The sequence below is a fragment of the Thermobia domestica genome, chromosome 3, assembly GCF_964235325.1.
Source record: "Thermobia domestica chromosome 3, izTheDome1.hap1.1, whole genome shotgun sequence".
In the NCBI taxonomy this organism is placed as follows: domain Eukaryota; kingdom Metazoa; phylum Arthropoda; class Insecta; order Zygentoma; family Lepismatidae; genus Thermobia; species Thermobia domestica.
This window is the reverse complement of record NC_137456.1, coordinates 164,663,783-164,683,806: the sequence shown is the minus strand read 5'-3', so window position 1 is coordinate 164,683,806 and position 20,024 is coordinate 164,663,783. Positions and strand designations below refer to the sequence as shown.

Sequence of the window (20,024 nt, the reverse complement as noted above, 5' to 3'; positions counted from 1 at the left end):
TGTATTCGTATGGAACACGAATCACAGATCAGAAATTAAATTTTAAAAAAATACAATTATCTTTTATTTATAGCAGTTTGTCGATGTAAAACGAAAGTACAAAAGTTGAACTACCAGCTAATTCCAGTTGTTTGTTTTAAAACAATTAGGGACAACGGTACAAGAACGTAAATAATTTGCTTCTAAAAGTTTCAGATAATGGTGTGTCCTTTTTTACTTTTCCTGTTTCATTATACGTCACACCTTTTGGTTATTTTGTACTTCCTTTTCTGTCATAAAGAAAGGTAGTGAGGCATAAATAATTAGCATTCAGAGCCACGTCTGTCGCGGCTATGAAATTAAGTTTTAACCACAGCTGCAGAAAATTAGGTCCCCGCCCACCCTGCAAGCGTGAAACATTCAACGACGCATTCCCAAACTTTACTACTGTTCTACAAGCAAAGGGTTAATTGTTTACATTTTACTCGTGACTCGTACAAACTCACTCAGTGTGTGAGTGTGTGTGTGTATGTGTATGTATGCATATACAGAAGACTTGTAGGGAAAATGAAAAGCAGAAAATGTGAGGTGTATAGCGCAAGAATATAGTATACAGGATTTTCCATTTACTTCTCCCGTGGTCGTTTGGGTCTCTAGTGTAGCGAATGGCGTAATTAAGTTCATCCTGAAAAAAAAAAAGACACTTTTGCCGAGACACGTGTTAGTTTTAGGAGTTTTAGAATGGATAAACTAGATGCTATCTCATGTACTTATTACAGGAATTAAACGTTTTTGTTGTTCAGTGTGCTATCTCTTGCTTGAAGGTAAACAAGGAAAGTGATGTTTAAGGGAATGTACTCGTTACTTGTTGCCACGAAAATAGAAAATTAGGTGGGAGTTTTGAATTTATTGAGACTATGCATGTGCATAGTGACGTACACAGAGGAGTTTGGGGTTTAAACGCCCCTGCCTTGAGCAAGATATTCTGGAAAAAGAATCATTTACTGTATTATGATATACAAAATTCACGCTTGTCTTGAAAATGCTTGAAACCTACTTGATGAAATTATGCGTACGCCACTCCATAATCTTGAGCTCCTTCGTGGCTAAGCGGTTAGCGTACGCGCCTATGACGTGGGAGGCCCGGGTTCGGTTCTCGGCGGGAGCTCATGTGGTTCGGATTCCACGTTAATCAGTAGGTCACGTCTCACATAGCCTCGCTGCTAAACGGGACGTTAAACTCAACTCAACAACAACAACAGCCACTCCATACTCACACAGAAACCATATGACGAATCAGATGTTGTTGTATTAATATAGTGTACACATCTGAGGGTGTGTACGGTTATTTGCACCAATGTCATTTATGATAATGGGGAAAATTCCTGTTCAGGTGCGTCAGTGGCAACAATCGATGTTCATTTGTAAAAATGTCTAGAGATAGACGCGTAATTTGCAACCACGTGAAACAATTAGGTTCAATTCGAGTCATTATGAATCCATCTCAGTTGAATACATTTCTGCGTTGAGAATTAAAAGGTAACTTTGTAAGAAGTAATAACGGAAGAAAATAGGAACGCTTTTAAAGTTTAAACTGGAAATCCAATCGGAAAACGTTCATTAGAAAAACGTATGCGCAGATAGGAGGACAATATTAAGATGGATCTCATAGAAGTAGGAGAAACTGGATCGAGTTCGCGAAGAACAGAAGTCAATGGACAGCTTTTGTGAACGCGGCATTAAACCTCCGGGTTCCATAGGCAATAGAGTGAGTTAGTTAATAAAATATTGATCTTGAAGAACTACTTTTTGTCTACCCATCATAATATACAATAAATAGTAGTATATTGCGAAAGTATAAACATTCATTGTAACAATAGTTTTGCAGTAAAAACTATTTTAATGAGTCCTACGCTGTAGTGTACTTTGTGTTGTGCATCGCCTGTAGTGTACTTGGACGTATGGCAAGATAGACCCCCGACTTTAGAAAATTGAAACAATGACTAGGTCATTCGTTTCTACTACGTTTGTACCGAAAATATTTTCGTTTGTACCATTTTCCTTATAGGGTTATTTGAGAGGTCAACTGGGGGGCTATCTTGGCGTATCACAGCACAAAAAATTGAAATATACCATTCGAAAGCAAATCGTTTGTACCGTTTGTACCGAAAAAAGTTTTGTTTGTATCCTGATAGTTTTCGAGAAAGAGTGGATGACATTTGGGGGGCTATCTTGCCATACGTGTACTTGGAATATAAGAATTTTTTTTTAAGTGTTACTATTTGTTGTACGTCAATTCATATTTAGTAAGGTTCTTTCGTGTGTTGTATTTCTGCCATTTTATTAATTTCATGGTCATTAATTAGAAAATATAGTACATCTTTTTCTTTTTCTTACCAAAAGAAAAAGTAAATTATATTTGAAATTCAAAATTAATATCTACAAGGTTGTCCCAAAAGTTCGTAAACACTTGCTAGCAATTGGCATTTTATTCGCCAAGTATTTACATACCAAACATTATTCCTCAAAATAAAGACCATCATGTTCTAAGACTTTCTGCCATCGAACTGCAAGCATTCGGATCTGGTCAAAGTACCATTCAACGGGCTTCAAATTAAAGAATTCTTGACACGCTTCCACAACTTCCTCAAACTATTCGAATTGGCGACCCTTCAGAAAGTGTTGCATTGAGCGGAAAAGGCCGTAATCTGATGGAGCACAGTCCGGACTGTATGCAGGATGTGGCAAAACTTCAACGCCGTTCAGCTCTGCAAACTTGTCTTTGGTCTTCCTGGCGGTGTGTGGCTTTGCATTGTCTTGCTGCATCAACGCGCGCTTTCGGTTGATCAGAGTCGGGTACTTTTGCTTCAACTTGTCGTAGACCCACTCCAGTTGCTGACAGTAAAGTTCGGCATTGACGGCACAACCATTCGGAACCAACTCAAAATGCACGATTCCTTTAAAGTTCCACCACACGCACAACATGACTTTCTTGCCGAAGCGATCTTGTTTTGGAACTGACGGTGTTTCTTGCCCTTTCTTAACCCAACGCTTGTCTCGATTGTGCTGGACCAGTTAGACCCATTTCTCGTCCGATGTCACAATACGCTTCCAAAAACGGATTACTGAGCAATTGACGGCAAATTTCAACTCGTTTGTTGGCTTGTTCTTTGGTGAGTTCGTGCAGATCTTGGCGCGGCTTGTGAACAAAATCAAGTTGCTTCAAGTGTCGGTGAATTGTCGATTTGCCAACTCGAAGCTCAGCAGCCAATTCCCGAGTGGTCGCTGAAGGCGCAATGTCTAACCCGGTTTGCAAGTCTCCATCATCCAACTTTAACGGCCGTCCGGAACGAGGTTTATCTTCAAGACTCATGTTGCCTGACTCGAAACGCTTGTACCACTTTGAGATTGCAGCATATGCAATTGTTCTTTCACCTTCGGCAGCACAAATCTCTTCTGTAGCTTTTCTGGTTGCGAGTCCTCGCTTCCAGCAGTAGCGAATCAAAACTCGCAGCTCCATTTTATCAATTGCCATCTGGAATACACAAATGAAGAGCATCACTATCACGATATAAACACACAAAACACTTAACAATTGCATAAAATTTCAAGTTTCTGCATGTCTTTACGAACTTTTGGGACAACCGTATATGTCATTTATTACTGAAAACCAATTTAGAAAATCATACTTAAATTATAGGAAAAAATCTGATTAAATCATGTGGAGAAAAATTTGACCAATACAAGGAAATATTTGTTGACGTATAGCTTCGGCATATCAGAAGCAAGTACACAGAGAAAAATCTGTTCTCCGGACAGCGGTATATTGTACAAATATACGGTATCCTCTTGCTTACTCTAGAAATCAGTACGGAACATACGTTATCCGTATGCTACATAGGCATTGCCCTTAGATGTTACATCATGCCGTTGCAGGATTTCTGATATCTAACAGTTTTCCGTATATCACATGCATATACTTATGTTACCTTCGTCAGCTATATGTTATATACGTCCATTTGTATGTGAGATCCTGACCGCCTACATTGTTTCATACGAAAAGTACGTATAGATGGAACACTTATACAGAATGTATTATAAAACATGCGTTTTCAGTTATACGTCTGCTGTACGTTGTCCAAAAACTACAGGAATTACGCATGTAACCTATCTTTCTAAGTACGCCACCTACATTTTTTTTAGTTCGACTCTAAGTTTCTGAAATATATTTGGCGATAGCACTGCTGGAGATTCAAATTTGCACTGCAGAACTGTCTTTTATAACACTTGACTGTATTTTAAATGGGCAAAATGACACATAGATACACTCTTGACCAAATCCCTGAAAATCCTTATTAATCCCTCCATATTAGGAATAAAAGAATCTCTAAAAATATTCCTTCATGTCCAACATTTGAAGTATTTCAAGATCATTAAGTTTGAGGAGTTTCTTTTCTATTTAACGGGTGTATTATAAATTATTCTTGTTGCTGCAAATTTTGAAACATTAATATTCACACATAAATAGTACATTAATATTCATAATACGTACGTATTTTGAATATTTGTTTCTAAAGGAAGATAGTGGCTGTTGTTCTTATTTACCGAACTCTTTCGATGAGCATGTTTAACTTTTCTTCCTACTTTAAAACGTACAAATAACACACTGTATACTGTAGTGTTTCTAGAGGAAGATAGTGACTACTTTTATTTATTTATTTATTTACTGAACGCTTTCAATAAGCATGTTTAACTTTTCTTCCTACTTTAAAACATAAAAATAACACACTGTATACTGTAAGTTGTCTAAACTTTGTAGATTGAAAATAGAAATTACGTAAAAGGATTCAGTTTTGCTCACAGAAATGTAATTATGGATAAGAAATGCAACAAAATTTCAGCTCAAAACGTCAACAAATGCTTGATTCTGATTGGCTGAAACTAGATAATGGCAATACAATTTTCCTTGTAACACTTAAATACTCAAATACTTATCCAGATTATTATTTAATGAAAACTATTGTATAAATTAAGTATAACTATCTAAATAGCTTTCCACTTTCCACTACATGTATAAAATAAAGAACACGCAGAGCATTTGAGAAACAGGCGTATTAAGTGTTTTCTCTGCAATTGTTTACTTGTTTACGAGCTAGTAAGTAGATGCGAATAAAATATCCTCTTTGACGTCTGGTGGCGAACTCACCTCAGCGACACGACACATGAATGGACTAAGGTCACGCGTGTAACGTCACAAGCTGTGTACAGGTCCAACAAATAAGCTAGGGTACTCAGAAAGCCAGGAGGCAGTGGATTGTTGAACAGAATCGTATGAAAGTACACAATGGAAGACACAATACGGGTGAATTTTCTCTACAAATTCATACTACAACATTCTTCACTACTAGCTATATATAACACTGCCTTTGGGCCAGACGTGGCAAATGAACGCATCATTCGTCGTTGGTTTCTCTAATTTCCTTCCGGTAATATATCATCGCAAAATGAATCCTTCAGGCATCGACCAACTTCGTGTTTGGATGAGCTGCTCAGGAACGACAGGGAAGCAGACTCTCAGAAAAATGACATTAGAGAGCAGTTAGGTACACATCATATCACTATCGTTCGGCTGGTCTGTGCAACCCGTAAGGTAAAAGAAAAATGAAATGAAAAGTAAGTAAATCTTTCAGTTCCTATGGTTATGACGCGTAGGCTAAAAGAGAGAGCGATGATGAAAAATGAATGAAATGGTGGAAATAAGAAAGTGGGGAAAACGGGAGAACCCTAAGAAAACCCACACACACGGTGTTTGTCCACCAGAAAGGCCACTTGGTTTGTGATCGGATCGTAAGGTAAAAAAGTTGGACTTACGGGTAACATAGACTTTGACACCGTCCAACAGGAATTGCAGTCCAAGAACTGTCTCATGGGTATATGCTTAGAGTACACACTCTGGGCACAGGAGACCCGTGTTCAATTCCCGTTGGAGCTCATGTGGCTCATATACCATATTAAGGCGAGGTATTGAATGGGACACTTAAGTTCAAATCAAGTAATCAAGAATCGTCGTCTAGATGTGTCCAGTTCTCTGAGTGTGAGGAAGATACGGAAAAGATCCCTACATTGGATTGTCATTTTGTTGAAAAATGGGTCGCGCCGAAACAATTTTAAATGGTCAGGACAGTGGTTGGTATTGACCGAAGTCCAAGACAGTTGCTGTTGGTTGTATGAGGATCTATGGTAGTGAAGACCCATAATGTCTTTCTCCGTCCATTTAAAATTAATCACTGCGATTTCTAATAGCGCTGAACTCCATGAAATGCGCCCCAAGTTTTCCCGTAAGCATCCAAAAATGTTTATTACATGCCCATATTGCACTACAATGCCCGCACACACGTCGCTTAAAGGACGTTATTCTTCTGACGTCTCATCAGATTCCTGGCGGCAGCCCATGTGGTTAAGGTGTAGGTCCACGTCCCAAATACCGTCATTGCTAAAAGGGACGGTTTTTTTGGGGGGGGGGAAGGAAGACCTTCCTTATTGATGGGGCAGTGCAACGCGCAGTTGAGAACTTTTTTGTATCTCATACTCCAGACTTCTTTCGCCACGGATTGCAATTCTATGCTGAGGAATGGTAAAGTATGTGGTCATAGACGGTAGCTATTTTTATTAACGAGTTTCTTCTTCTTCTTCTTTTTTTTGTCTTGAAAAAGGCGCACTTGTTGCAGATATTTCATTCTCAAGAACCTAGTAAATGACTCATACTTTAATATTGAATTTCAAATAAAACTTACTTTTTCTAGTGCTAATAACATACATAGGCTCCTATGGCGATACTCCGACTTTCATATTTCTCGCAGCGAGTTACTGGGAAAGCTGGTGACTTTATTGAAGGACTTTGAAGTTTTACGCTAGTAGCTTTTTTGTATTGATAGTAAGGTAAGAACCCCTAATATGAGGATAGGCACTTTAATTGAGACCCCTACCTATCTTGTGAAGTAAGAGCTGCAATCTAGTGGAAGACAGCTAAAACAAAAGGAAATAGCCCGCCACATCACAGGAAGTCACGTGAGCTCGTTATGTGGAGAGTTGTTAGTATAATGGAGACTGGAAGAAAATTGTGATCCTACGAAGTTTTTTTTAACGTGCACACATCAGGCGTTGAAAATGGAGAAGGTAAATTGATATTCATTCTACCTTTACTTTCTTTTATAGACCTACCAGTAAATATGCATATTGCAACATGTAATGAGTTACTGATTTTCTTCCACTTATATTTGAAATGGCGTTAGTCATTTGTTTATCGGTCGAATGTTTTATTATAAGACCCTTAACGGGTTCAGTATATGAGACCGGTCTCATAATGTAACCCGTATAGTAATATTGGGTCTTATATCTGGTGTAGTAAAAAGTAATCCATTATTTTGCCAATAGATGACTTCAGTGATCTGTATCTCGCGTTGTATAAGTCCGATCGGATTCAACGAGATGGCTTTCAAACAATGAGATTGCGTACTATAAACACTGTTCAGATAGTTGTAATGAGTTGACTCAGTGTTGTGTGAGCGCGAATCAAAATGGACATTAGCAAAGAGAAAATACGCTATATTGTACAGTTTTTCTTCGATAAAGGCGAAAACGCAAGGCAGGCGGCTGCAAATGTGAATACTGTTTATGGTCCAGATACTGTAACAGCCAATCACGCGCAATTTTGGTTTTGTCGATTCCGTTCCGGTAATTTTGACGTCAAAGATGCACTACGCACTGGAATTCCAAGTATCGAAAATGTCGATAAAATCATGGACATTGTCGCGTTCGACCGTCATGTAGCACTGTGTCGATTGCCCAAGAGCTAAACATTGCACAAAAAACCGTGTGGAACCATTTGCATAAGGCTGGATACAAGAAGAAGCTTGATGTATGGGTGCCACACGAGTTAACGAGAAAAAACCTCATGGACCGAATTTTCATCTGCGAATCGCTGCTGAATCACAACAAAGTCGACCCATTTCTGAAGCGGTTGGTGACCTGAAACAAGGAGATGCGTTGTCGCCATTATTATTTAACTTTGTTCTGGAATACGCTATAAGGAAAATCAAAGACAGCAACCAGGGCCTAGAGTTGAACGGTATTCACCACGTTATGGCATGTGCTGATGATGTAAATTTAATGGGGGATGATAGGATTAGGATTTTTAGGATTTGGATTTCTGGGCTTTCGGCATCTAAGGCCATGTAGCCCTTCACGATTTGAGGGATGACGTCCCTCGGCGAGCACACAATCCGGGGAAAGGGAAGGAAGAAAGGATTGGGAAAGGAAGGAAGCGGCCTGGGACCTATAAGTTAGGTACCACCCCGGCATTTGCCTGGTGTGAATGAGGAAAACCCAGGAAAACCTCATTCAGGGTGGCTGGCCTGAAAAAGCTGTTACACGTTTTCGACCGAGTGACCCCACCGGGAATCGAACCCGGGACCGCTCGCACCGAAGGCGAGAGCGTTAGCGACTACGCTACGCGGGGCCACTGGGGGATGATAGGAGAACAATAGAAAGAAATGCAGAGATCTTATTAAACGCTTGCAGGAACATATGTTTAGAAGTAAATGCAGAGAAAACTAAATACATGGAAGTGCGTCGGGACCGTAATACGGCAAATTATGAATGCGTTAAAGTATTAAACAATACTTTTGATAAAGTGGATAGTTTCAAATATCTAGGATCAATATTAACAGACGAAAATCATATTCACTAAGAAATTAAATGTCGACTAAAAGCAGGGAATTCGTGTTACTATTCGGTTCAAAATCTCTTGTCGCGAATTCTGTCGAGGAATTTGAAGCTTAAAATATATAAAACGATAATCAAGCCTGTTGTTCTGTATGGTTGCGAATCATGGTCGCTTACTCTGAGGGAAGAACATAAACTGAAAATACTTGAATATTCGGACCCAAGAGAAACGGGAATGGGGAATGGCGGAAACTTCATAACAAGGAACTACATAATTTATATGTTTCACCCAACATTATTAGGGTCATCAAGTCTAGGAGGCTTAGGTGGGCAGGTCATGTAGCTAGAATGGAAGAAAATAGAAACGCTTTCAAAGTCTTGACTGGAAGATCAATCGAAAAACGACTATTAGGAAGACCTAGGCGCAGATGGAACGACAATATTAAGATGGATCTCGCAGAGATAGGAATACAAAGTAGAAACTGGATCCAATTGGCTAAGGATAGAATTCAGTGGAGAGCTTTTGTGAACACGGCATTGAACCTTCGAGTTTCATAGGAAATAGAGTTAGTTAGTTAGTTAGTTAATGATACGGGGGAACTATCTTGGCGCCAATGCCTTCACTCCTGCACAGCAGTTCCACGAAACTCTACCACTCTTTCTCGAAGACCTTGTATTTCTTAATTTTACAAATTGTACTCTTTAAGACTGAGAATTTTCCAGAATACTTTCTCAGTCTGACCAGGTGAATATGGATGTTACGTTTTATATATACAAACCCTGACCAACTTCTTTCCAAGGTTTCTTTTTAATTATTATTAATTGTTTGTAAATCTGCTGGACAGCTGTTCTTGGATTTATCTTAATAAGCAATGTCAAATTATTCGATAAGGGCTCTTTGCAGCCATTGTCTGGATTGCTTATTTGTTTGTTTGTTGGTTGGTTGATTGAAGGTTACAGTCTCTTTTCAGCACCGAGGCTGTATGAGACCTTGACCAAAGTTGTAATGCTTTCTATTTTTAATGCTCTCCCACACAGAATTGAACCTTTCTGTGAATGTTCATTTTCAGATTTTCCTGTGTGCAGTGGCTGTACTTGCGGGAGGGTAAATTGTGTAAAGTTTAAATTTTATCGCTACATGCTAAGGAAAGAAAGCTTCATGCAGCTTCAATACATTAGGCATACTTTCTTCCCATAACTTTTATCGCTACAAGCTAAGGAAATGAACCTTCATACACTTCAATACATTTGGTCTGCTTCAGTACATTAGTGTAAACATTTACAGATGTGACTTCCTTCAAGAGCAGCCACTGTCTAAATGTGTCATGAAGGCGCTGCTTATTACTCAGTACTTAACTACTGTTTCCTTATTCGTTTTAAAAACTTCAGCATTACAAAAGTATTACCGACAGTTTTCAGCTTTCCTAGTTATTATGCGAGTAATTTTCTTCTTTTACGTGTTAATTAGAACTTTTCATACGTACCAAATCAATTTTAGAGGTTAGTTTCTTTGATTTCCTTACACTTTCAATTTATGTATATATTTTTAGGTTTACTGCAGACAAATTGATTGCATTGCATCAGCCTTACGTGAAACTATTTATTCTGAAGTGGGTATTTCTGTTTTATTTTTCAGGGTTCGATGCAAGTGGCCAAAGTATTACCATATGCAGTCACCGAGAAGCCGTGGCCGTGTAGTGGACAGCAAGGAAATCGTCAAGGTTGGCCTCCAACGTCACACCCTGTCTGACCTTAACTATCTCCTTTTTACTTCACCTTTACCTAATAGTCTATACATTCTTTTGTTGTTAATTGAACGTTTTCTGCTTAATTTCTGTCTTCATTCTGTTTTGTTTGTTATCTTATATGTATATATTATATTGGCAGTTTATCTTAGCCTATGTTATTGCCTGCTTATTTGATTTTAAAACTCTTTCGCCGAAGCATTGTTTTATAACTATTTTTTTATTATTATTTTGCTGATTTCCGCAAGAATTGTTGGTCAAATGAGAATTGTAGTGTGTATGTGTATACTTATGCATGGCTAGCGAATGGAACACAAACTATTTCTCGTAAACTTCGAAATATATAGACATATACGAAATAGAGATGAAAGTAGATTGCATACGCGTACAGTCACGTCCAATGTGGAAACTTCTAAATCCTTCTTGGATCCTTAGAAGTAGGGTTGCATACGTGACGAGGCGAGACAGAATTTTTATGACGACATTTGAGACGAGACAGCTTCTCTAATAGAAACCTGGACACTTTTTGAGACAAGACACCTCAACTCTTGTCTCGTGCGTATCCCTGCTTAGAAATTAATGGTCTTTGCTGTGTCAAGTTTCCTGATTAATTGATCGAATTCGATTTATATTCTTTGTCAGTAGCAAGGTTATATAAGACCCCTACAGTTCAAAGTGAAATCGGAGCTACTGTAATGCGTTCGAAGTTTTGTTACCCGGAATCGAAGCTCAACGCCGTGCAACAAAGATACGCGCTTCAGCCCACTAGACTAGGTATAAGGTTGAGTTTTCCCGTGACTTAGATAAATTGTATCATAGTACATAAAGGGAACACCCAGATTTCAGGAAAAAAAAATATTAAGCACATTGCAAAATGATTCATTCTTAAGTATACTTGCGCACAATTTCTATGTTTAACTTCTCTCCAATTGTTAAGAGAAACCTTTTAAAGTGATTTATTTTTAAAGATGATTAGACTTGCTGACGTTACAGCTTACGAAATGGTACAACCGAGATGATGACGCATATTCAACCTGGTGGTGCGGTGTACGGTAAGCACATCGACTTCCAACAACGTTAGTCAGTATTCCTTAAATTGAAGGTCTCTACCTCCTAATTCAAGGAGCTTCCAATTTATCTTTTGATGCTTGATCAAATTCAATAACTTTGTGCCTATAGACCAGGAATGGAAACCGAGCTAAATATAAGCAAAATCTTGAAGCTTAATAGTCCAACTGTAAATGTCTCACGGTCAGTATAAAACATATGCATTAACAAAGTCAGGTTCAAACACGATTGCTATTTCTATTAAAGCATTATATATGAAAGATCTTTAACGTAGACGTTAGTAGCTTATCTGTGGCGCTATGATCATAAGTATCCCCGTGTCGTTTGATTAGGCTGTGATTAAGTTCTGTCAAGTGCAATGTCAATTTGGTGCTCAAGTAATTACGTTGGGCATTATGTGCAGTGATGACACCCGTTACTAAAGTGGCATTCACTCAATAATATTAGATTTTCTTTGATAAAGAGTTTCTTGTGAGAAATATATGATTTTTTCTCTAAAATTGTATTAATCATAAATATAAGTTCTGCAGAATAACATTGAAAAAAAATCGGGTCGTATATTAGTCTGTGCTCTCCCCGACACAAGTAGGTATGCCTATGGCTACAGTAGAATAAAAGCATTTAAAATCTTTGTTAGTATGTGTCGTTGGGACGGGATTTGTATTTTCGTTCTACTCTCGTTGAAATGTAACCCGGAGGTTCACCCATCCACTGTTAGATGCATACAGAATGGAGAAACGTGAGGTAGAGGTGGCTGGAGCGAAGTACTGACCACTTCACCTCTTTTATGTGCCCAGATCATAGAACTGTGCAGCTTTATCTCCATATTGCCATGTCACGAACAATGAATGTAAGTGTAGCTTAGTCTTCTTTACATTCTGTTTTTAGCTAAGTCTCTATAAATGTAACCATTAGCATTTTCGATATTCTGATTATTATTACAAGTTTCAGAAGTCAAACTTAGGACATACTGATTTTGAGTCGAGTGCATGTCATCCTTCTTAATTAAAATCAAATTATATTACCGAAACTAGTTTTATTTCAAATTGAACATCGTTCCTCTAGACATAAAAGTATCATTTAAGAAGGATTTATTTTTTAATGAATATAAAAGTATCATGAAATATTTATTCTCCCTTAACTTCAGTAAATTGTATACGATAAATATATATACATATAATGGATTATAGTACGGATACTCTTTTAATCACACAGAAGGAAAACATCAGTTTCTGTGGAACTGAATAGTAAAATTTAGTTATCAAAATTTAAAGGAAGAACTCAATTTAATAAATTATTATTTGTTTTCTGTTGGACACAAATAACAGACTCCGCATGAAGAGGACGAAGTACACTATGAGTTACAGACACAGAATGAAAAACAAAAAGTCACTAGCTTAATCCCTCACGGTTGTGTCTTTTACGCTGAAGGAGACGATTATTAATCAAAGTAAATATTTATGGAAGGATCAGTACAGGCAGATTAGCATATGGAAAGAAACTCGAATGCTCCGAAAGAGCCCACGGATGTAGTCAGGAGTTCCCATAGGTAGGTTTAGGATGCAGATAGTGCCCTGAGATTTTTTTTTTTTTGGGGGAGAGCATAATTTCTCACGGAAAATGACACAATAAAGGGTTTATTGAAATTTCTTGGATATACTGTTCTTGAAATTTATATGAAAAAAAAGAAATACTATGTATTTATAGGTATTCAGCTAAAAGTCTACAATTATTATGAAGACAAGAAGTTTCAAAATGGAATCAAATTTGGTCCGCAAAAAAGTTATCTTGGTTTTGTTATAACTATCTCAAGTCTCCTCTACTACTTTCTTGAGGAGGTAGGAGATGGTAAATTTGGAGGGATTATGTCCAAGCATTTTCGGAGATGGGAAATACTTGAGATACCGCTGTGTATCATAAAGTCACACAACCTTAATCAAACCAGGGAGCCCTTCTCACCAGAGATAACTGCTATACCAATGCATCACCAGAGATGAGTATACCAAACTTATCTAGTTTTTAAAAGAAACTATTGTTTTAACTTGTTACTTGGACTTTCAACTTGAAGTTTATCGTGAATCTTCTTACGTCAGGGAATTAGTTACAGAGTTTTAAGGAGAATAAAAAGTACTCATGTGCCAAATGGAACTCGAAACCATGGAGATTTCAACTTGAAATAATTAGCCTAACTTCTCAAACGACTCTGTCATTCTTACCGGCAATGGAAACTATAATCTAATTTGCTATTTTGTTGGAAGCTATTAATTACAGAACATGTACGACTAACTGACCGTACTCCCTACGAACATAAGGTTAGTAATACATTTTGAACGTTATGTAAAATGATTAGCAAACAATATTGTTATTGTCTAATATTGTTAACTCCAATGCATTACCTACGTACAGTGGCATTCGCACAATGTGTCTAATATGAAGAAAAGAAAGAAAGAAAAAATATTTAGCAATTAACACTGTATAGTCATATTCAATAATGAATTATTTCATGTCCAAGTTAAGCACAGTCATTATAGTATTAAAACTAAATATAATTACCGTTCATTTACAGAAACCGGAGCTGTCAATTCATTAATTACGGAGACAAAAAGAAAATGAAATACCAACAGGGGAAGTTCATATTTGAAATGAAAACGAGGAAATATGTCTTGAAGTTGAAAACTAAGAATACTATTTCGAAAACTATTCAAATTACGATATATATATATATATATATATATATATATATATATATATATATATATATATATATATATATATATATATATATATATATATAAGCACATGCAAATAGTTCCTTTCATTCCAGTAAAAGATGTCCGGCTTAAAAAGGCTCATCTTCAGAGGTTTAAATATACTTGTATGTAGAAGTCGCTTTCTTGATTACAGTTACACACTTTTACTTCTACAGTAACACAAGTGCGACCGTACAGAACAATAATGACACATGTTTATATCTAATGATTACAATGATGCGAACTTAAATTGATTGAGCTACATTTACGTCCCTTGTCAGAAGCAAATTTGTTTAGGATAAGGCCTACGGTTCACCGTATAGTATTCAATGTTCTTCCACTGGGAAGCGAACCTAGGACCTCGTGTATGGAAGACACTCACGCTAGCTACTAGACGAGCGAGACAGTGGTGAAATGTTAGTAAGTATCACTGTTCTATTACTCTGAACTCATGAACATGAAGCAGAGTGTAAACAAAAATTTTATTTCTGCAATAGTCAATATATTTCTGAAGATCCTGAATGTGGATTTTTTTCTTAACATTAAATAAGATACCACAGTGGATGTGACTGTAGCTCCAAACAATGTGATATTCCTTGTTGTTTTATATGTTTCAATAAAACTTTAGCGCTTGATTTTACTGGCCACGCTAGACATTGTTCAACAGATTCTACAAGTGTTCAGCACTGAATGTTGAAAAAGTACTACTCATAGATTTCTCAGCTTAATTTAATCTTTCCTTAAAGTTAGCAGTATACAACAAAGAATAAGGAATGTAATTTCTTGCTATTAATGTTTATGTTGCGTGAGAAATTGGAATAGTTGGTTCGTTTCCTTAAATTGCACGCGGCAATTTACAACAAGAATTCGGTGAATAAAATGAGAAACTATCCGTGCATGTTAATGCCTGTGGACATACAATCGTCGCTATCAATCATGCATGACATAGAAAAAGAAAAGACTTGGGCGATATTTATGGGCATGTCAGAAATAATTTTTGATGTCTAATTTCGGTATATGTTAGGTCTGTATCGTTTACAGTGATGCACAGTGGTTGCATTTCGAAGTATATGAAAAATATACCTATGTATTTCAGGAAGTTGTTAATTGAACCAAATAAACGAATACATATTCTTCATTACTTCCCACATAGTATTGCTTCATTGTTTCATTCCTAAATCGTTTCATACGCGAAAGATGCAGGAACGAACTTACGAGAATTCACTACATTCTTTTAATTAAGTTTATATATACAATTCTTGAAATAATAAAATAAGCCAAATATCACATTTAATATATGAAGTGATCTTTTTAAATCTAGATCTAACAAATTTCATAAATGAAAGGAGAAAGAACATTTCCCAAACTTTTTTTTCCTTCGGGAAATGAATAAATATTAACGCGTCTAACATATATTTCCCTCAAACTATGAACTTCTGTGGCTATAAAATAAATGTTCTAAAAATGTTGAATTATACTTGTACAAAGTTCATGAAAAGAAACTTCAAAGAACGTTATTTAAAAGAATTAACGCTGTATGAAGAGTATTAAATCAGTCACTATATTTAAAGAATTGATTGTCAAAGATATTAATCAGTAATATGAACTTATCATTTTGATATATCATTCGCTTCCAGGAATTCATGATGTCAAAATTAATATGTAACATGTTAATGTGATTCATTTGTTTGAGTCCCCACCAAAAAGTGAAAATTGTTTATATATGATGTTTTATAGGAACGATTCTGAATCTAGAGTCGTAACCCATTGATAGGTTCTAAAAGGAGTGTTCAGTAAGTGCAGAAGAATTCATTCCAGATGAGGCAAGGATTTCAATAGTTTCCGGAAAGAGTTATTTGGATATATAGAATTTTTATGTATATAATATAGTAGTATAAATTGAATTTGTCAATTTTTACTTTCGAACAAAAGTAGTTCTTTTCTAACTATACTTTTCCATTGTTATATTCCTACCAAAGTAAGTTATCTTTTTTTTTAAAAAAAATATAAGTAACAATATCAAAAGCAAATCATACTTACTAATTCAATAATCAAGTGTTGTTATAAAGATGAGAATCAAATTATAATTGAACAGAAGTTCGCCACAGAATAGTACTATTTTTTTAATTGTGGGAATTCCCTAAGAAGTCATCGAGTATCTCAGATTTAATACCACTGGATTAAAGAATCATTAAATCATGGACGTCGAGTTTTTAACAGATATTTCGTTATTCCGGCATATCAGAAAAAAATTACTGCTGTACATAATTTATTGCTGTACCCCATGAAGTTCCATAGTCTGCGAGAAGGAAAGGGACATAAAATGGTTTATATATAAATGAAAATAATAATTAATGAAAAATTACTTTAAATATTATTCGGTTAGCAAAACATAGATATTTCATAATTACTTTCTGAATTTGAAATCTGTATTAAGCTACAATTGGCTGCTATACCCACAGAAACGTAATAATAGTGAAATAAGAACACATTACGTTTGTCAGTTTTGTGATTTTGTTCCTATCACATTATACTACAATATTGTCAAATTACTTATACGATTTTATAGAATTTTACCTTTATCGCGGTCAAGTTCAACACGAATCTTTCAACTAATTAAACTGGATTATAAAAAGACTATACGATTGTAGCCTTATAATCTGCCAACACTATCGTAACTAATGAATAATACCATGGAAAATTATTAAATGAAGAGCCTAGCGCAACATTTTCAGGCATTTACTTTATATGAATGTATGTTGTTACCTTTGTGTATAAATATATGTAATTTGTTTTGCATGAGTTGTTGTTGTTTCATTATTATTTTTTGTTATTTTTGATTAGTGTTTTATTATTTCAGAAAAGTAAAATATATTCGTTTGCTTTCTGTTCTTTTCCTCACCTCTTTGGCCTACCTCTAAACCTACTATGATAGTTTGCTGAGATATGTACCTTTCCCTTAAGTCCTCCATCTTAAGGCCTATGCAGACCAACCTTATAGACAAAATGAATCATTTACCAAAAAAAGAAAAAAAAAGAGAGAGGGAAAGTTACGGATCATAAGCTTAAATATTGACGGAAAACGGACCTAATAACTTCTTTGTGTGAGAAACATGTTTATCGAAAGAATGTGTATATAGTGCAATGATGCGTTACATTGTGTGCAGACGCAGAGTGACATATATAATGCATAAATTACTGACTAATTACTTTAGATGTCTTATTAGAACGTGGATATGTATGCTTCAGTGTGTGTGCGTATATATATATATATATATATATATATATATATATATATATATATATATATATATATATATATATATATATATATATATATATATTTGTATGTATGTATGTGTGTAGGTGAATAGGAGTTTCCATGAGATTCAAGTTAAACATGATTTAAATAACTGCGTGCGTATTGCAGTTCCTTTAACTTTGTAAAGTGATGTTTATTTTTAAGAGTATATAATTTCTTTATGCAGCACATTCATTTACAGTGAACAAATTTTTATCATTTACGTATCCTATGAGCATTACAAAAGTATTTTTGTAGCAAATATGTATACATCTTTGTGTGTATGAAGATTGGGTAAAATATATTTACATGTACGGATGAATGAGAAAGTGACGAATTTGTGTACATGCAAATAAAAGAAGAACTTACGCGTAGACCGAAATGAAGTTATTCAACGAAAATTGTTTCTAATTGTACAAAATGAACAGTATTTCTTAAAAGCTTCTTTGCTCATTCTTTTTCTTTCATAAACATACTCAATAATTTTCGAACTTGTCCCTTATTCTTTTCTTCTAAAGTAGGAACTTGAAGATATTTGTGGAACTGGTGGGATATATTAATCAACAGTTAACAAAGAAGAACTTACGAAATTTATACAGCTATCATATTTTTTTTTTAAATATACGAATGTTCTTGAAACAGAATGTGGAAAAGCACATTGACAATGTTGTGAACTTGTGTTTGAGAACATTGTAAATATCTTAAATTTATTTAGTAATAATTGACGCAAATTTGAAAATAATTTAGTAAAATTACTAGCATTTAAAATTCCTTAATAAAATTGGATGGAAATATTAAACGATTTGTTTTCTAGATAAATTGCCAACAATTCAAATTTTTTGATTAAACTTTAATGAATTCTAATTAGAACAACTTAAATGTTCATAATTTTAATTCGAGAAGTTTGCCTAAATTCTAGATTTCTGTACACAACATTATCAATGTCATAAAATGCTGTATAGAATAACAAAATTCTAAATTTTGTATAAAATAATGTAAATGTTCAGAATTTGTTTAGAACATGTTGGAAAAGTTTAAAATTTGTTTAGAGAAAATTGATATAAGCACACTCTTGACATATCTACAATCTTGGTATAATTGCTTTTTGATATTATTCTGTTAATATTCTTATCATCTAAAAGAAGAAATAGGAATTTATTGTACGGATAATGCAATCATTTTTTGTTAATAAGAGAAAAAATACTATGACTGTAGATATGTATAACTTTCTCAAAATATAAGATGAATGAATTGATGAAAGATCTCATTTTGTATAAGACTCGATCTTGGTTTCTTCCCCGAAATGAATCCTTTCAGTTGTTTTGTTTAGCTTATAAATGTGTTACTGTATTTTTAACTTTTATGAAACTGCAGAAATTAAAGAGTGATATGTGTATCTGTGAAGTTCTATTCATACTGTATTTCATGTAGACGAATTTCTTCCGGTTTATCAATATTTTGAAGGTATTTTTTATGTGCCTTCATTTACATCGAAACTTTGGGCATATGTATCCACCCATCCCCGCTCAAATCTTGAATTAATACAGTATTCTTTGTCGTATATATTCACATCTATATAGGAAATATATAACAATTTTATGTATTAATCAACGAGATTACAATAAAATTGAATAAAAAAAGTGTTGTCTTCATTTCTCTTGTATTGTTTGATGTTTATAAATTGAAATTATCATGCGAGTACTGATTATGAAAGTGCTTGACTAAAATCAACACAATAATGTTGCTACCACTTATTACGATGTTTGAACTAATATACAGGGTCTTCTGAGAATAAACCTACAAATTTCGCAAACCGAAAAAACTATCATAGGTGTACAAATGCACAAATGCGTCAATTCTTACCTGTAGCTCGCCGACCATTTTGGGAACGATTGCATCCTGCAGTGCAGTTCAGAGCTATATAAGCGGCAGTTCACTACCAGAAGGGTAACCCCTACGAATTGGTTAAATGGAGTAGCCAGACAACGAATGTCTCGAGGAAAAACAGCAGTAGTAGGATTGTAGAATTGTGCAGGCATCTAATAATTTACGTCGTACGTCTGAGAGAGACGTTCCTTAGCGTACATGTCCGGAGAAGGAGGCCCCCTGGGGTTAACGGAAGACATCATATCAGTATTTTATATAACGGAGACCAGGAAATCCAAGTCAGAATAATGGTTTCTATATTTTCTCGTGGATATATTCCTTCCAGGTATTGAATCTAGGACCGCACTTACTTACGTTCTAAGAGGAGCGTTAGCTAATAAGATGTACATAATGCAATCAATGCATGCACCGAGATCACGCATACGAATTCCAACTTCTTCAGTAAGTTAGGGACCAATGTATGTGTTGCTTAACAAGATCGCATGAAGGTGTACAATCAAGATCGCACGAGTTAGTTTCCTTTATGAATTGGACATTCTGCATATTTGGTATTGTGGCGAATGGTGAATG

The 20,024-nt window shown here is 35.4% G+C and overlaps 1 protein-coding gene across 1 annotated transcript in view; it reads left to right on the top strand.

Moving 5' to 3' along the window:
- The window catches only part of LOC145680859 (kielin/chordin-like protein), a 1,295,905-nt gene that overhangs the window by 272,427 nt on the left and 1,003,454 nt on the right, over window positions 1-20,024 (top strand). The window contains exon 3 of the mRNA XM_081751993.1: window positions 10,340-10,424. Within this exon, the coding sequence (XP_081608119.1) occupies window positions 10,340-10,424 (85 nt within the window). The remainder of the gene's footprint in view (window positions 1-10,339; window positions 10,425-20,024) is intronic.